The sequence below is a fragment of the Passer montanus genome, unplaced genomic scaffold, assembly GCF_014805655.1.
Source record: "Passer montanus isolate IOZ18808 unplaced genomic scaffold, ASM1480565v1 scaffold70, whole genome shotgun sequence".
In the NCBI taxonomy this organism is placed as follows: domain Eukaryota; kingdom Metazoa; phylum Chordata; class Aves; order Passeriformes; family Passeridae; genus Passer; species Passer montanus.
This window is the reverse complement of record NW_024372148.1, coordinates 3,960,550-3,977,435: the sequence shown is the minus strand read 5'-3', so window position 1 is coordinate 3,977,435 and position 16,886 is coordinate 3,960,550. Positions and strand designations below refer to the sequence as shown.

The 16,886-nt window shown below is 41.8% G+C and overlaps 1 protein-coding gene across 2 annotated transcripts; it reads left to right on the top strand.

Annotated features, from left to right (window-relative positions):
- Nucleotides 1–51: 51 nt before the first annotated feature.
- LOC120512148 (GREB1-like protein) lies at nt 52–16,392 on the top strand. 2 transcript variants are annotated; one of them, XM_039730154.1, is made up of 11 exons: nt 52–151; nt 2,961–3,116; nt 3,325–3,464; nt 5,197–5,358; nt 5,669–5,873; nt 6,557–6,722; nt 7,419–7,646; nt 9,015–9,156; nt 10,253–10,453; nt 12,180–12,318; nt 13,652–16,392. In XM_039730154.1, the coding sequence occupies exons 1-11, from the start codon at nt 97–99 to the stop codon at nt 13,813–13,815; spliced, it is 1,758 nt and encodes a 585-aa protein (XP_039586088.1). In that variant the 5' UTR covers nt 52–96; the 3' UTR covers nt 13,816–16,392. The 2 variants fall into 2 exon arrangements, with proteins under 2 accessions (XP_039586088.1, XP_039586086.1); XM_039730152.1 differs by having other exon boundaries at nt 5,666–5,873.
- The last annotated feature ends 494 nt before the right edge of the window (nt 16,393–16,886 follow it).

Genomic DNA, 16,886 nt, shown 5'->3' with positions numbered 1-16,886 from the left:
TGTAGTACTTTGGGTTGGCATTTAGACTTTTTTCCGTCTCTGGCTTAGGTTGGAAAGACTGGTTCATACTTGCAGTTCCTAAGGATTCTCTTCCGCATGCTGATCCGGTTGCTGGAGGTAGATGTGTATGATGAAGAAGAGATTAATGCCAGTAAGTATTTAGTAGGTATTATTAAGATTTGTCATAAAGAGTCTACATTGTGTATTACTCAGCAAGGAAATTTTTAGGCTCACTAAAAGACTATGAATTATACCTACTGCATGTTCTCTCCATTGGTGTGTAGCTGGACTCTAGGTGTCTGCATATATTTCAGTATAGATTGATAAAAAAGTGAACTTTATAATGGGCTTGTCTGAGAGCTGTTACGTGTATTTTGGGCTGATATGTTTGTGTAGCACTCAAACAAAAGTGAGCACAAAGCTGTAAATGGGCAACATCTGCCCATGTTCTGTCTCCTTGCAGGTTTTCAAGTGCTGGCTGCTTTTAAGCAGACAGAACATTTTGTTCCTGGCTGAAACCTAACTATTATTTATGTTTATTTAGAAGCTATATACCCATTTTCAGTAAGATTGTCTCCTGTCTGCAGTTTGCAGGTTTTATGCTGAGGATAAAGGGGAGCAGGATCCTCTTTGGATTTGTGCTCATTTGTCAGATCTCACAGATCCATTAACTGCCATGGCAGGACTTTGCCTTGAGAAAAGCAAAACCTTTTAAAAATTAGTCCTCTTTAGTCCTCTTCATGGTGTTCTGGTACATAATTCTCATGACCATTAGACTGACAACCTGAAAATGTAGTGTTGAACCTTTGAAAAGGCTAATATTTCTGTTCATGCAGTCCTATTTAATGAAAAAGAAAGAATATATTTTCCTTTTATTTGAAGCTTTGGGGGATGTAATTCCTTTGTTATTCGAACTAAAGTACCACAGAAACTTAGGATGAAATATTAAAATGCAAGAGATGTTCTGCATCATGCTGACTGGCCTGTTGAGATCATGGCAGTGTGTCACACCCCTGCCAGGAATGCATGGAACTCCAGCAGAAGAGAAGTTTGGGTTTGGTTGGGGTTTTTGTTTGTGGTTTTTTTTGCTCCCACTACTTCTGTTGGAATGCTTCTCCAGAGCCTTTGTGTTCTCAGTATTTTAGATACTACTTTATTCTACACCCCAAATATGTTTCTGTCCCATTTATTCACATTCTGTTTGGGGCTAAAAAGCATAGTAATTTAAATTAAAATACTTTTTATTTTATTTGAGGTTTGTTTCTTTGGAGTGGTCAGGCAGCTATCTTACCTCCCCTTCAGCATTCATCTAGGTAGTCTGGATCTTCTTACAGGATTCTCACAAATGACAGGCTCTTTATTTTCTTATCAGTTTGTTACTCTGGCCTACATATCTATTTTCAATTTATCCTTCTGGTGCATGGGGGAGCAGAACTGAATGTTCACAACATGTGAATGTGAACAACAGCTCATGTATTTCCCTGCCCCCACTGCAAGCCTCATGACTGGTGAAACCTATGAATGCACTGGTCTTTTCCATTCTCCCTTTTCACTGGCATTGATGCTTAGCTTGTACTCCAAGGTTTCTCAGCAACTCTGTCATTGGAGCTCCCAACCTGCTGCAGAAGTGCTTGTTATTAATCCTTGAATATACACGTGACTCACATTTTTTCTGTTAAATGTCACCAAGTTTTTGTTGTTACAGTTGTTGAGGCCATTGAATTCTTTCCAGCTGATCTTTGATTCTTTCTCCATGTTGGCATTGTGCCACCAGCAAACTTAAGCCAATTTTTTGTTTAAGCTGGTGACATTAGTGAAAATATTAAACAGTGTGCCCCTCTACAGTATCACCTGCCTTAAGGCTTACAATGTTACATGCTGCCATCTTCTATTTAGTCAACTCTTTACAGACATTTTCTTCGGCTGTATTAATAATTTGTCTTATAGTATCATACCAAGTACTTGAGTCCAGAAGGGTAAGATTCATTGCATTTCCTTTGTTCAGAGAAATAGGTATTTCATGGCCATATAATGAAAATAACACAGGATTTCTTTAGTCAACCTATTTGCATTTTATCAAATTTTTCATTTAATTCAACATCTTTAATTACTTCCTTCACCCTCTCCCAATTTTGAATATTACCCAGGTCAAAGTAATAGACTCAGAGCTTTTTAGATTACTGTCTCTCCTCTTGCATCAGGGTAGGGTGAGCATGTGCTCGTCCGCATACCCAACCTTCTTTTCACTAGAATTCTCTTTTCTAAAATCAGTAACCTCAGTTACACACCTACTTTCATGTGTTCTGCCATCTCATTTTAATCTGAATTGACTCATGTCCAAGCTGCATTCCAAAGCTGTTTTCTTAGGCCAGTGTTTTCTACCATTCCCATTACTTAAACTTGATTTTTTACTTTAGACTTATCTCCTTTGGATCAATACAGAAAACTTTCATTTGATCCTTGCTGGCCACATCCTATTCCATAATAGGAGTGTGTCTTCTACTGTCTTTATCACTACTAGTTCATGAATGTATACAGCCTCTCTTTCCTTGCTTTCATCCTTCTGCCTTTGGATACTTTTGCTTCTCATTTACCCAGTGCTCTTCATTCCATCGCAGAAAGATTCAAAACCACTACACCCATGCCTTCTGCACAAATAGGACCATTCATCTGAGCATTTTATACTTGAACCAGAGTGAATTCTACCTCAGCAGCATGATGAGGGACAGTGCAGGAAGGTACCTAGGAGGCTTCTTCTCCTGCATACATTTTCTAAGGAATTGCCATTTCTTTGAGGTGGCTTTATGTGGATTGTAATTTCACTGGTCTTATTTACGATGTTCAGAGATATTGCCTGTGTGAGTTCCAGTGCAACTGGAAAAACTGGTAAAGCAGCAACCATCACAAAAGCATTGTTTGGTGAGTATCTGATTCTGCTTACCTGGAGTGTGTTGTTGCAGATCATACAGAAAACAGTGAAGTTACTCAGTCTAGCAATGACCACTGGCCAGACATTGAGATCTTCAGCAAAATATCTTTCGACCTGAGTGTACATGACCCTAAGTACAGAAATATAAGTCCTGTATACACAGAACAACTCTCAAGAGTGAAACAAGGTGGGTAAAATGTAGACTTTTTAAGGAATATTTTCCTACAGAGACTCAGTGTTTATTGGTTCATTTGAACAGAAGTTCACAAGAACCTTTAATCTCCCAAAATTAAGTGGAAAAAAAATTTATGTATTCTTTACAGTTTTTACCAGAATCAAAATATCTGGTTTTTAACGCTCCTAAAATTTCTGTTACTCCTTTTCTTTCTGCACAGAAACAAACAAAGAAACAAAATCAGAGGAACCTAAGAAAAGGGAGACTGTGTCCATGATGCTGACTAAATATGCAGCTTACAACACCTTCCATCACTGTGAGCAGTGCCATCAGTACATGGACATTAATCCTGCTGCACAGGTTGGTGTCAAGGTCTAAGGGTAAACTGCATCCTTGTTTTTCTATTATGGTTTCTGCAGGCATACTGCTGTCATCTCAGGACTCATGCTTTCACCTTCCCTCAGATGGAATTGTTTAATTCTTCCATTCTCAGGGGAGATATTGAGCTACAGACCCAGGAGCATCAGCTGTGTCTGCCACGTTCTGAATGAGCAGTTTTCCTCTGCAGCTGCCTCTGGCAAAGGGTGAATATTGTGATGAGTTTTCTGAAGCCAAAGCATTATTCAGCCGGCCCAGAGGGTTTGCAGTGTCTCAAGGGAGAAAACTAAAAATGAAGAGAAATGCTTGTCTAACCTAAATGCCAGCCATCCACACCTGTGATGGGAGATGGCAAGGCCTCCTTCTTCCTTGCTTTGTATGTAACTGAGCATCCTTCTCAGCAGTAGCTTATGAGTCGCTGGACAGAAATGAACATTTTAATCTGTTTAGTTAAAAAAACCTTTCATTTCTAAAGCAAACAGTTCTGCTCACAGAGGACTGGCAAGTAAGATTATTCCCGGTTAATAGTTCACACATTATTTCTTAACCACCAGCAGCAATTTACCTGGAAGTTTCTTATCTCCATTCATTCATTCCTTGCTCGCTAATGTTTTCCAGCAGCTTGCTATTAAGGTATGGCAGTGTAGAGACCCCGACCTGGCAGTGCACAATGCCAGTTCCCTCAGAGCAGCACCAGCAGGTCTGATCTAAGCCTCATGCTTCATTAAGTCCGTTGACAGAAGCAAATCCTCCCCAAGGACATCTGTTGTTCCCTCCTCTTATCTTTGTGCATGTGGTTAAACATAACTAGTACTAATAAATATAAACATCTACTTCTATGTGCCAGTGTAAGTTGTGTATATAGAATTAAGATAATTAAGCTCAGAGAAATTACGCTTTCAGAGGGGGGTCACTGGATAGCAAACATTATGAAGAGAGAGGGATTCTTAAATGCTTTAATAAAACCTAAATAAAGTCCCTTGCATTTTCCGCCTTAGGCTAATTATTTCAATTTTTAGCAAAATATTATAGAAAACTCATTGGTAAGAGTGATTTGACTTTATAGTAAGACAGATGCTTTTGTAGGATGAAATCTATCAGCTGTGTAGGCATTTGTATGCACTTACATGGTTCACTGAAGTGCTGTGAAACTTAAGTTCACCCACATTCTTCATAGCCTTGTTAATGGTGTGGTCTGCTTTGGTCACACAACTACTTAGGAGAGAATTGCCACAGTAAAAATACTACACTGACACCAGTACAGCAGTGCTCCTGCTGAGGTGTCTGAATGACAGTGCATGCTGCTGTGGAGGCACCCCCACATACTGCACTCCTCTTTGAACCTTGTAGGTAAATTGATTTGGACAGTTTTTTTCCTAGTATGTATGCATGTTTGTGTGTGTGAGTGTGTGTGTGTGTGTATCTGTACATTTGACTCCTCTTTGTAAATACTGAGAAATAATTGCTAGCTGAAATGGACTTCAGAAGAGTCCAGTTTGGCCAAAGACCATTACTGATACAGAAAATTGATTCCTTTAATAGCAAGGCCTCAATAATGTACCTTATTGTGAGGGAAATGATTACTGAAAAAGAGTGGTTTGGATGTTCTTCTCTGATGGCTTCCAGTACTGTGACTGTAAGAACTCCTCCTCCTTACAGACTCCTTATGTGTCACCTGCTTGGAAACCTCTTTTTGCTGCTTGTTTGTTTTCAGGTGTCTGACTCCACTCTGCATGCATTTACGTTTTCATCCTCGATGCTGGGAGAAGAGGTTCAGCTGCATTTTATAATCCCCAAGTCCAAAGAGAGCCATTTTGTCTTCAGCAAACAGGGAAAACATCTCGAAAGCATGCGACTCCCACTCGTTTCTGACAAGGTGCGTGTGCTGCTCTCGCCCATCTGCTGCTTGCACTCAGCTTGGCATACATATGCAAATTAACGGGGGCAGGTTTTTTCTGTTGTCTTTTTGTTTTAAAGTCCTTTGTATAAATCTTGCCTGACTGTCCTTAGAATGTATTTTTTGAGGGCAAATATTCCTTTTTTCTGTTTCTAGCGTCCAGTTCATTTGTGTTTCAATAATCAGTGATGTTAAAATCTGGTATAAAAAATAAACAAATAGAAGTCCTTACCAGGAATAATCTGCTTTTTTTAACCTAATGTTGCCAAAATACCCTGTGTTCCAGCAGAATTTGAATGCAGTCAAGAGTCCCATCTTCACCCCATCGAGTGGACGTCATGAACATGGACTCTTGAACCTCTACCATGCCATGGAAGGCATCAGCCACCTGCACCTCCTGGTAGTCAAGGAGTATGAAATGCCACTTTACCGGAAATACTGGCCCAACCACATCATGCTTGTCCTGCCAGGCATGTTCAACAATGCTGGAGTTGGTAAGAGACACCATCAATGCATTGCTGTGAAGGTTCCAAAATCTACCTTGGACAATGTGGATCATGCTGTTGCAGGAAACCATGCAGCAGCTCCTCACATAACTGCTGTGAGAGCAGCAGCGATGTCTGTGCAAAAATGTGGAAGAACTGCTGTCAGGGGCATGGAATATATGTTTGCATGGATCAGTGCCTTCTCAGCCTAAAGTCTGATGTTTTGTGGGCCATAATTCACTCATTTTACTCAACCCTGCTGTGTAAATTCTAGATGTTTTACACATATTCAAATTGCAACGTTTTAGTTAGCAGAAGGTAAATATTAACTGCAGCTGAACAAAGGGGGGTTGAACTTTGGAATTTGTTTTCATGGATGCTGATTTTATTCTGCAAGAAGTTTTAAGTAGCTTCAGTTTTACAATCTTAGCCCATTCTTGGTACAAGTTACTTCATTAATGCCCACAAGACTGTGTTCTGCAGAGTGTCTTAAAGCATCCAGTCTTCTTGGAATCTGCCTTTTAGATTTAATCACACTGAAAAAGGGATATACAGATTTATCTTCAAACTAATGTGTTATGAGCACTAAGTTCAAAAAGGGTAATGAGCAGATGTTTCTGTTACCTTTCTCTGGGAAGAGTGATAAAGTCTAATAAAGATGTCTGTACATCTTCTTTATGGTATTTCCTCAGGTGCTGCCAGGTTTCTAATTAAGGAACTTTCCTACCACAACCTGGAACTGGAACGAAACCGCTTGGAGGAGCTGGGAGTGAAGCGCCAGTGCGTGTGGCCCTTCATCGTGGTCATGGACGACTCCTGCGTCCTGTGGAACATGCACAGCCCCCACGAGCAGTCCAGGTTGGTACCCACCCACGCTGGCTCCTTGCGCTGATCCAGCACTGCCAGCAGCACATCTGGGACCGAGGCTCACCTCCAACATCTGGCAGGGATGCCAACATCAGAGCAGTAGGAAGGCACTATGCTCCTCTTGTTGACCACCAACATTCAGTGCAACACCTGCTGTTGAACACTTCCACATGACTGTGCCCTTACATCTGTGTCAGTACCTCCAACAGACCTCTCTGCTTGTGTTTGCTCTTTGCCTAGAGCCACTCTTGTTTCTAGCAACTGTTTGAGGGATTTTTCAATGCATTACTTTGTTTTGATTCAATTTCTGTTTCTCAGAGCAAACAGTTTATTTGGGGAACTTAGAAGGCATTAAGCTCTTGATCTTCTCACTGCTTACACTGTCCAGTACAGAGAAAATAGCATTCCAAAAATTATTCTTTTCCCTTCATAAATTGCTGTGTAAGAATTTATCCTGCTGAAAGGCTCGTTTTCTGAATGGTTGCCCTGATGAGGGCAAAAATTAGTTGCCTGTTGCTAAAAAGTCTTCATTTCCATATATATTTTTACAGCATCTGGAATAAATATTCTCAGTTGTCAATGGAATTTTTTGGTCCTTTTTATACACACACGTGTAAATATATGCAGTGTATGTAATATAAAAATAATAAAATATGTTTGTGTGTTGTGTATGATCATGTTTTGCAGCCAGTCTCTGGAGCCTGGGAGTTTCAGCAAGAATGTGTCTTTGAAAAGTGTCCTCCAACACATTGAAGCCACCCCCAAAATTGTTCATTTTGCAATACTGGGTGTTCAGAAGTGGAACAGCAAGCTGAACACCAGGAAATCCAAGGCTCCGTTCTCCAGGTGCCACGTGCGTGATTTTATACTGCTCAACATAGACCTGACCCAGAATGTGCAATATGACCTAAACAGGTAGGCAGTACATGTGTATCTGGGGAAAAATAGCATATTGGCTTGATAAGAAATTTGTCACAATGTTTCTGAATGCTGTTCAGATAAACAGAAAGATTCTACCTCAGGTAATGAGTGCACAATCACAAAAACAAAACACAGCGTGATGGATGTTTCATCTGAATAAGTAAGGCATCAAAATAAAACTGCTATAAGCCAAAAAAACCCTGAGGGAGACAGATCAAGGGCAAGGAAGGGCTTCAGAGGACTGAAAAAGTGAGGAAATAAAAAACCCGAGGAGAAAAAATAATTTGGATACCGAAAGTACAAGAAAGAAGCCAAAATGGCACCAGTTACAGGAAGAATGGGGAGTTTCCAGAGTGCCTAGAAGGAGGGATTCCTTGTATTTCCTTCAGAGATAGTTGTCCTCCCTGCTGTCACTTGAGTTTGCAAGAAAAACAGATGAAAAAATTTCTATTTCCTTCCTCCCCCCACCCCCCACCTAACTTCATCCTAAAGCATTTGCAATAAAGCACCCATCTGATGGTGCTTTATTGGCCATGATGGGCCTTTATTGCTAGCTGTCATCACAGATTGAAGAAATACCCAATTCTTCTTCTTCCCAGACAAGTGAGCTCCAAATAAACCCTGTCTCTGCTGCCCATAAATGGCCCTGGGGTTTCTCACCTTGGGCTCCTGCTGCTGTTTTCAAGGATCCTGTGTGTTTCAGCGAGGAACTGTAGCCTGTCAGTGCAAGCTGATGTGACTTTTGGAGCTCTTGATTTCACATTCTGTGTCAGGTTGAATCATGAAGTGGGAGTCAGCCCATAAAAATGAACAACATCATAAATAGTGGAGGACTAAGGTTACTTCCCAGCAGCTTTTTCTCTCATAGCCAAGTATTTGTTAAAGCCTAAAGCCATATTTTTGCCTTAATTCCAGTTTATGGAGAAATATGTCATATGGAACTGGCTTGTTAAGAAGTGGAGGTTGGTCACTGCAGAGCTTCTGCCAAGTCCAAAATATGTAATACAAAAAACCCCAAACATAAAAAGAATTTAAAAAGAAGTAAAGGGTGGGGAGAAAATGACTGATGCCAGTATGTGATGAGCATGAGAGCACAAGCCAGATTTGGTGTGGGAAAGAAGCACACACTGAAAAGTGAAGACTAGTTTGGGTTTAGGGTGAGCAGCAGCTGCTTTCTTTGAACGGGAGCACATTGAAGGAATGAGTCTTCGGAACTCTGCAGAAAATTGGTAGTGGCACCATATCAGATGATCTCCAAAAATCTCTGCTGAGCCCATAGTGGTGCATTTCAGTAGGGAGTGTGTGAATGCTCGTGCACAGCAGCCACACAGCTGGTTTAGTGATCTTGTGTTTAATGCCCAGGTATTTCTGTGAAGATGTGGATTTCAATCTGCGGACCAACAGCAGCGGCCTCCTCATCTGCCGCTTCAACAACTTCAGTGTCATGAAGAAACATATTCAGGTTGGAGGACAAAAGGACTTCGTTGTTAAGCCAAAAATCATGGTAAGTCTCATGTACTCAAGGGGTAAAATCAGGAGTTGTTTTCCCTAGAAATAATGAATTCTCTAGTTCTTTAGATTTATTTTGTCCTTATTTGACATCAGACATTCGTGGCTTAATCCATGGTAGGGCTGCCACATCAAAAATAGAAAACAAGAAACATTTTGCTATTTATAAATTACTAAAAAAATCTTCCTAATCATTACAAGAAGGACTGAGATTGGGAAGAGTTTGGTCTAGCTTTTCAGTGGTATCTTGGACAGAGGAAGATTTTGCAGACTCTGTTCCAAAGCAAGCAAGTTGTACCAGAGTCAGTTTTAAAAATTCAGCACAGCCACAAGTTTCTGGTGTTTGCTGATTTGTGATAACTTTCAGTCCTTGCACTTCCTAACAAAAAGTGGGCTGAAGAAAGGCTCTGAAAACTGCAACCGTCTGAAATCCCCCTGGGAAATCCAAGTATTTGTAAAAATATATAAAATATTTTACACAGAGTATGTTACACCTATTCCAGCATTAAATGGAGGTGTATTTCAAAGGATTGTTCTTAATCTAGGAATCTTACAGTTTGTGTTCTTGGTGATTTTGAACACATCCCACACCATCCTCCTTTTAAATAACCACCTCCCATACCTCACAATTTAACTGACTAAACTCTGGGTTTAAGTATTTTTGAAGAACGTTTCTGATTTTCCTTTCCTTGTGGTTGCAGTGGAATCTGTAGTGATGGACTGGCCTATGAGAAAACACCATAGAAAACACTTTTTATGGATGACTCCACACAAGGAGTATGTAATTTCATATAATGCCCACAAGTAAGGCAGGATGAAGGCCACTGTGACAGTTTGAACTCCACATTTTATGTCCCTTCTTTAGGCAAGCAGATATCCACAGAAGTATGTAGCAAGCACAGAACAAGGAATTAATTTATTTCTGTGCTTTGGTGCTGTGTGAAAATTGAATGGGGAGTTTTGATCCTTTTGTTCTTCTTCTTTCTCGTTCTGCTCTGTCATGTCAGTCCTTTCCCCAGTTAGTGGAACTCCAGCAGAGCAAATACACAGAGTAGGAGGGTTAAAAGGGCTTCCCCTTGGTTTCACTGCAGGTCTCAGAGAGCGTGGCACCAATAATGCCTCTTCAGTATGTCTGTGCCCCTGACAGCGAGCACACATTGTTGGCAGCCCCGTCTCAGTTCCTCCTGGAGAAATTCCTTCAACACGCAACCTACAAACTCTTCCCCAAGGCCATTCACAACTTCAAGAACCCGGTATTGGCCATCGACTGCTACCTGAACATCGGGCTCGAGGTACAAGAGATTTGCAGGGATGATGGAGACAAGGAAATGCAAAGCTTTACTTCAATATCTTTGTTGTGTTGAAATGCCCTTCCTCAGCATCAAGGGTAACGTTTGAAGACTTTGGTCTCAAACAGATTCTGCTGCTGGAAGTAAAGCACCAATCCATGGGAGCAGCTGGTGGTGAAGCCTTCAGCTGGCTGGTGTGGGTAGAGACCAGAGGTCTGTGATGGATTAATGTGACTGCTGGACTGTGTCAGGTCCTGCACTTGGGTCCCACAACTCCATGCAGTGCCACAGGCTTGGGGGAGAGTGGCTGGGAAGCTGCACAAAGGAAAAGACCTGGGGGTGGGGCGCTGGTTGACAGCATCTGAACATGAGCCAGGGTGTGCCCAGGTGGCCAAGAACACCAATGGCATCCTGGCTTGGATCAGCAACGCTGTAGCCAGCAGGACCAGGGAGGGGATCATTCCCTTGTACTCGGCACTGGGGAGGCTACACCTCAAATCCTGTATTCAGGTTTGGGCCCCCTTAATCCAGGAAGAACATTGAGGTGCTGGAGCATGTCCAGAGAAGGGCAGTGAAGATGGGGAAGGGTCTGGAGCACAAATCTGATGAGAAGGAGCTGAGTGGGCTGGGGGTGTTTAGCCTAGAGAAAAGGAGGCTCAGGAGGGACCTTATCACTCCCTACAACCACCTGAAAGGAGGCTGTAGCCAGGTGGGAGTCAGCCTCTTCTGCCAGGTAATAAATGATGAGACAAGGGGAAACAACCTCAAGTTGTGCCAGGGGAGGTTTAGATTGGATATTGGGAAAAATTCCTCCATGGAAAGGTTTGTCAAGCACTGGAACAGGCTGCCCAGAGTAGTGGTGGGTTCACCATTCCAGGAGGTATTTAAAAGATGTGTAGATGTGGCATTTGGCAACATGGTTTAGTGGTGAACTTGGAAGTGCTGGGTTAACAGTTGGAGTCAGTGATCTTGGATCTCATGGATCAATGATAACAGTGGGATCTCGATGAGTGTAACATAATTCCATAATTTGCAAAGGAATTGGGCATGTCTGTCTGAAATAATATTTCATACAAAGCAAAACCCTGAAAGTGATGCCATTCTTCACAAATCCTGGTGTTCATCCTTTGATGCTTCTCTTTTTATGAACTTGTGTTTCAAGGAAATTCGATTTTTGCAAATAGGTTCTACATGTCTGTAGATGGGGAGTTTAGAATTTTTGAACGGTCTGGAGCCGGGTCAATGTCTAACAAAGGTGTTGTTCAGACAAATTTTATGGAGGTCAGTGGTATGATAGAGGAGACACCCTTTGTTATATAACAGCTATCACAGCACTGAGACGCAGGAGTACTTGGAACCACAAGCATCAGGATTTCCCCTACTTATGGAATTGCTTACTTTGACAAATGTATCCTTATTAGGATAACCTGTATAATCTATACAGTCATTATAAGCAGGTAATTTATAGAGGGGAAAAAAAAATCAAACTGAATTACACAGAGCCCTGAAATAATGTGTTGCAGACTTGGTGACCAAATTTGAATCTAGAGCTTTGTTCCATGTGTTTCTTCTTTGGGAAAGTTTGCTCAGTACTGCAATCTTGTTGGATTGGATTTTTATCAGAGCACCAGCTGACTTGCCTGTTACCACTAAGCTCTGTTCCATTCCATGTATGTCATCCTTAGACATTTCTGGGACAGAAAGCATTTCTTTCCCCCTTGTGTTTCAGGTGGCCATATGCTACATTAGCTCTCGCCCACACTCAGTCAATGTCAACTGTGAAGGGGTGTTCTTCAGCGGACTGCTGCTCTATCTCTGCGACTCCTTTGTCGGTGCAGACCTCCTCAAGAGGTTCAGGTTTCTCAAAGGTAATCTCACTTCTCTGCTGGGCATCCTGGGTGCCTCTCACCAACTAATAATAGTGTGGATGGAAAGGCAAAGGCAGAGGAATAAACAGCTGGATTAAGCAGTTCCATTATTTTCAGTTTGTTTTGGCACTGTTTTCAAAAGAAATAGATGGGGTGGTTTTAGAGGGGTGTATGAAACTTCTGTTCCTGTTGGCAGATAATCGAACCTCAGGTAAGCATTGATAAATGACATTCATTAAGTTATTTTAAAGTGACATCGCCAAGGATTTTGGAAATCAGGCAGTGAATTGTGCAGTCAGCAACTTGAGAGTTGGGAGCATAGATGTTACTGATGAGGATGGGAAATTCTGCTTTGGCAATCAGTCTATAATGGTAGTAAATCTTCAGTTCTGTAAATAAGGACAGCTCTTAGCTGAAGGATGATTTGGTCTGCCTCACCAGAACTTGATAAACCTTTTAAAAATCTTAATTTTTGTCTTAATGCTGGTAATTAGCAAAGTGCCAGAGGAATTCAGTAATGCTGAAGTGTGTTGCAGAGCTCCAGTGCAGTTGTGGTGGCACAGCTGAGCCATTTCCCTGTCTTGCCGACTGAGGATGGTGCATGTGCAGGGGGACCATAGGAATGGCTCAGCCAGTTCCAAGAACCACATTTTGAAGTTTGCTCCTGTGCCCTCTTGACCCAGGCAGGGACAGAGGAAGAAGGCACAAAGACACCCTGGGGATGTTCCTGAAGGTGTCCAGTTCTCCTGCTTATTAAATGATCATGTGTAACACCAGGTGGAATGAAGTTTCTAAATTTGTTAAGCCACAGAAGAAATTACAGACTCTTTAGAGTGCTTTACCAAGGGCAGCACTCATACTTAAGAAAGTCAGTGGATTTTCTTATGTCAGTTGTGAGACTGGTTTGGTTTCATAGAATTTCATCACTGACCTTCTACAAACCTAAAAGTCCTATGAAATAAACAAAACAGTATGCTTTAATTTGAGCTTAATTATCAGTATTAATTTAAAGATCCAATTAATGTTCTCTCTGCTGCAGTTGATGATATTGACACTGCCTGGCTGTCAGGCAGTGACATCCTGTGATCCAAAGCACACCCCACACCATGCTTGTTTCTCTGTGTCTGTGCCTTCTTGGGAGTGGACACATTCGTTTCTGTCCTGAGGCTCAAAGGATTGATCTGAGCCTGGACTGGCTGGTGGTGATAGACCCTTGTAGTACTACTTCTTTCCTCTCTAGCAGCAGAGATTTCTTTAAAATATCTTAGGAAAATCAGTGAAGGAAATGAGTTGTTATTGTACCTTGAGAATCTAACATGCTTTTCAATTGAAGGTGCCACCCTGTGTGTCATATGTCAAGACAGAAGCTCGCTACGGCAGACAATAGTGCGGTTGGAGCTGGAGGATGAGTGGCAGTTCCGGCTTCGGGATGAGTTTCAAACTGCAAACAGTAGTGATGATGAACCTCTCTATTTCCTCACGGGACGCCACATATAAGCTTCGCTAACCGCTAACAAAGAAAAAAAAAGAACTTTTTTTTTAAAAAGTACAATCACTGTGGAGCAAAGTGCAACCAATATTTATCTTGACTGCTCTAAAGGATTCCCCGTGTTCTGAAGAAGCTTTATTCCTTGGGGTAAAATTACCACATTGGTTATGATTTAAAGGATCCTGGATTCCAGTTATTCTCATATCGTTCACAACCACCGACGCCAATCATACAGCCAACCAAGCTGTAGGATCTGGGAAGAGGATGTTGTTTCATCAAAGAAGAATCCTTTTTATATTCAGCTGAGTTAGGGGAAGAAGCTGCTTTCCTCTTGCAGCTGTAAGCTTGAATGTGTTACATGAAATGCACCCTAGCATGTGGAATTTATCGAAGATAGGTGGAGGAGAGCCCACCATGTCTCTTCAGCTCTGTGCTGTGGTACAGGAATACTCAGGGGTTTGAAACTACAATATAAAGTAGATATTTGTATTACGAGGAATAGTCTTGTTCTCTGTGCAGTGTTAGTTTAAAATTTGTAATTGTGTACGTATTGAAACTGTCTTTGGCAAAATTTCCACAGGTGTTCAAAGTTTACTACTTAAACCTGAACAAATGGGCAAACACGTGGCAGGCACTGTGCACCCTTAGCAATGGTATTTCGCCCCAGCAGGCTCCTCAGCTCCAGGGCCCAAAGCAAAAGGCTTCTCAGAGCTGCTCTCTCTTCAGTCAGAGGCCAGAGTAACTTCCCAGCAAATCACCCTCCGTTTCTCACTCTCCTCAGAGCTTTGGAAACTTGCGGTCCGTCCCCCTTTGCGTATTGGAAATGCATCCTCCTGTTTGTCCGGTGCCTTTGTGGTGGACTGCCTGCAACTCATTCTCCTTTTTCTTTACACTCGACTCCAGTTGGCTGCAGAGCTGAGATCAGGTCATACCCCTGTATGAAGCAACACACCAAGAAATGTGCAGGAGTGTAACAGTGCCTGAGCTGGACCCAAGAGAAACAGAAAGTATTCTACAGTAGCTCCTAGGGGGGGAGCAGAGGAGAAGTCCCAGGGAGCTGGGACTGCTCAGGAGGGACTCTCCAGAAGCAGAGATGTGTGATCACATCACCTGAAACCATCATCCGTGTACCTCTGTAAATACTGGCTCTGCAGCAGTCACACACTGTTGTATTTCCAGCTGCAATACTGATCCTCGTGAAGGTGTTCCAGGATCAACTCGATGCCGTAGCATTTGGCTGTCAGAGGTGTATGCAGCAGTGCTCTGTTCCCCTCACGCTTAGCAGGTGTTGTCTCCCTGAGGTTTACACACACATCCCCCAACAATTGTCTTTCTGCACATCTTGATCCCCCCTTTATCAATAAGAAAAATGCAGAGTGTTCTTAAAGGCTATTCAGGAATATGAATTTACTCCCCCAAAAAGCAATGAAATTAATGCATCTTTATACCTGACCTGCAGTCATTGCAGAAGGACCTGCCAAAGCTGCATTTTTTTTTAAGGCATAGTGTTAATTAAGCAACTTTTTTTATCTTGTGAAGAGATGTTTACAGATGAATAAACATAATATATTTGACAGAGAGCCAAAGGAAAATGGTTTGCATATGTCTGTGTTGATGTAGCATTATTTCTGATGCTGTAAATTTAGCAAATTTCACATGAACAACCCCTTTCAGTAATTTTTTTTTTATTTTCCTTCAGATACAACCTGCCTTACCTATTTTAACACTGGGAAGACATAGGGATATAAAAAATTATTTGTTTGCTACATGCCTGAATGTATTCCAGTAGCTCTGGTTTTGCCAGAGGGCTTAAGGCCAGCCCCCAGTCTTAGCACGGTGTAGAAAAGTGTCAGGTATTACATGTTCAAAAATGGTTTCCTTTTTGTTCATGTATTTGATGTTTGCACTAAGTTCTTAAAATTCCAGGTGCTGAGACTAGCAGGAGGAGCTAGCCCACTGGTGGAGCAGAGCAAAATCATCCTGAGGGCTGAGAGTGCATTTAGAAAATCAGTGTATTTGCCTGCCTTTACCAGCAAATAGTAACCCATTTCCTTAGTGCTGTCCCCTATGGAAGCAAGGAGTTTTGGTAATGCTCTGGCCAGAGTGCACTACACCAGCCCCAACACCACAGGCCTGTCCCATGGGACACTTTAAATTGGCTGCCTGTGAATTCCTGGCAAGGAGACCCTTGGCTGACAGGCACATGATTGCTATTCCATTTTGGTTTTAAGCCTTGCCATTAAGGCCATTCTTATGAATGTATGAAAATTGGCCAGCGTTATATTTTACCTGTAGATGTTCTTGTCTATTCACAGGTTAAAACTGAATGTAAACTAAGATTTAAAGAATCATATGCAGATGCTTTTTGCTTAACTTATGTAATTGCTTTTTGTGACTTTTGGAAGAGGGTTAAAAACGTTGCTTTCCTAGTGTAAAGTTTTCTTAACCAAAAACTTGGTGAATCTAGCTTCACTAGTCAGTCTACCTCATGTTATTGTTTATGAACTGAAACTGTCTGAAGTTGTGGCTATGGTATGTTTATAATGTGCTTTCATTAAATTTGAATATATTAAGTTACCATTTCAGACTGTCTCTCTCTTAATGGGTCCTGCTCTTCCTTTCTGAGCCCTCCATAGAGGATTGCTTCCAGAGTTCCTGTGCACCTGCACCACTTTCCTGACAAAGCTCTTTACAGGCTGCTCACAATCCCCTGAAAATGACGTGTGGCAGCTTGGAAACAAACAGCCTCTGCAGCCCACAATTCAGCACTGTTCTGCTACTCCAGCTTTAAGTACTCTTGAGTATTGTTTGGGATGTGGTGCGAGGTCTTTGCTACAGCTCTAGACCAAGGCTAAGGCCAGCACACCATGAACAAGTCCCTCCTGACTGCACACAGGTTCCAAAATTGAAACAAACACTAAGTTTAACCGTAACTAAATCTTTCCCATCTTCCATTAGGGTTTTAAACTGTTACTCAAGACTGAAGGTATCCCTGCTCACCTTACTACAAACCTTGCATGAAGATGGTCTTGATCCAGAGCTCCTGGGGGCCTTGATCTTCTATATTATGTTATGTTTT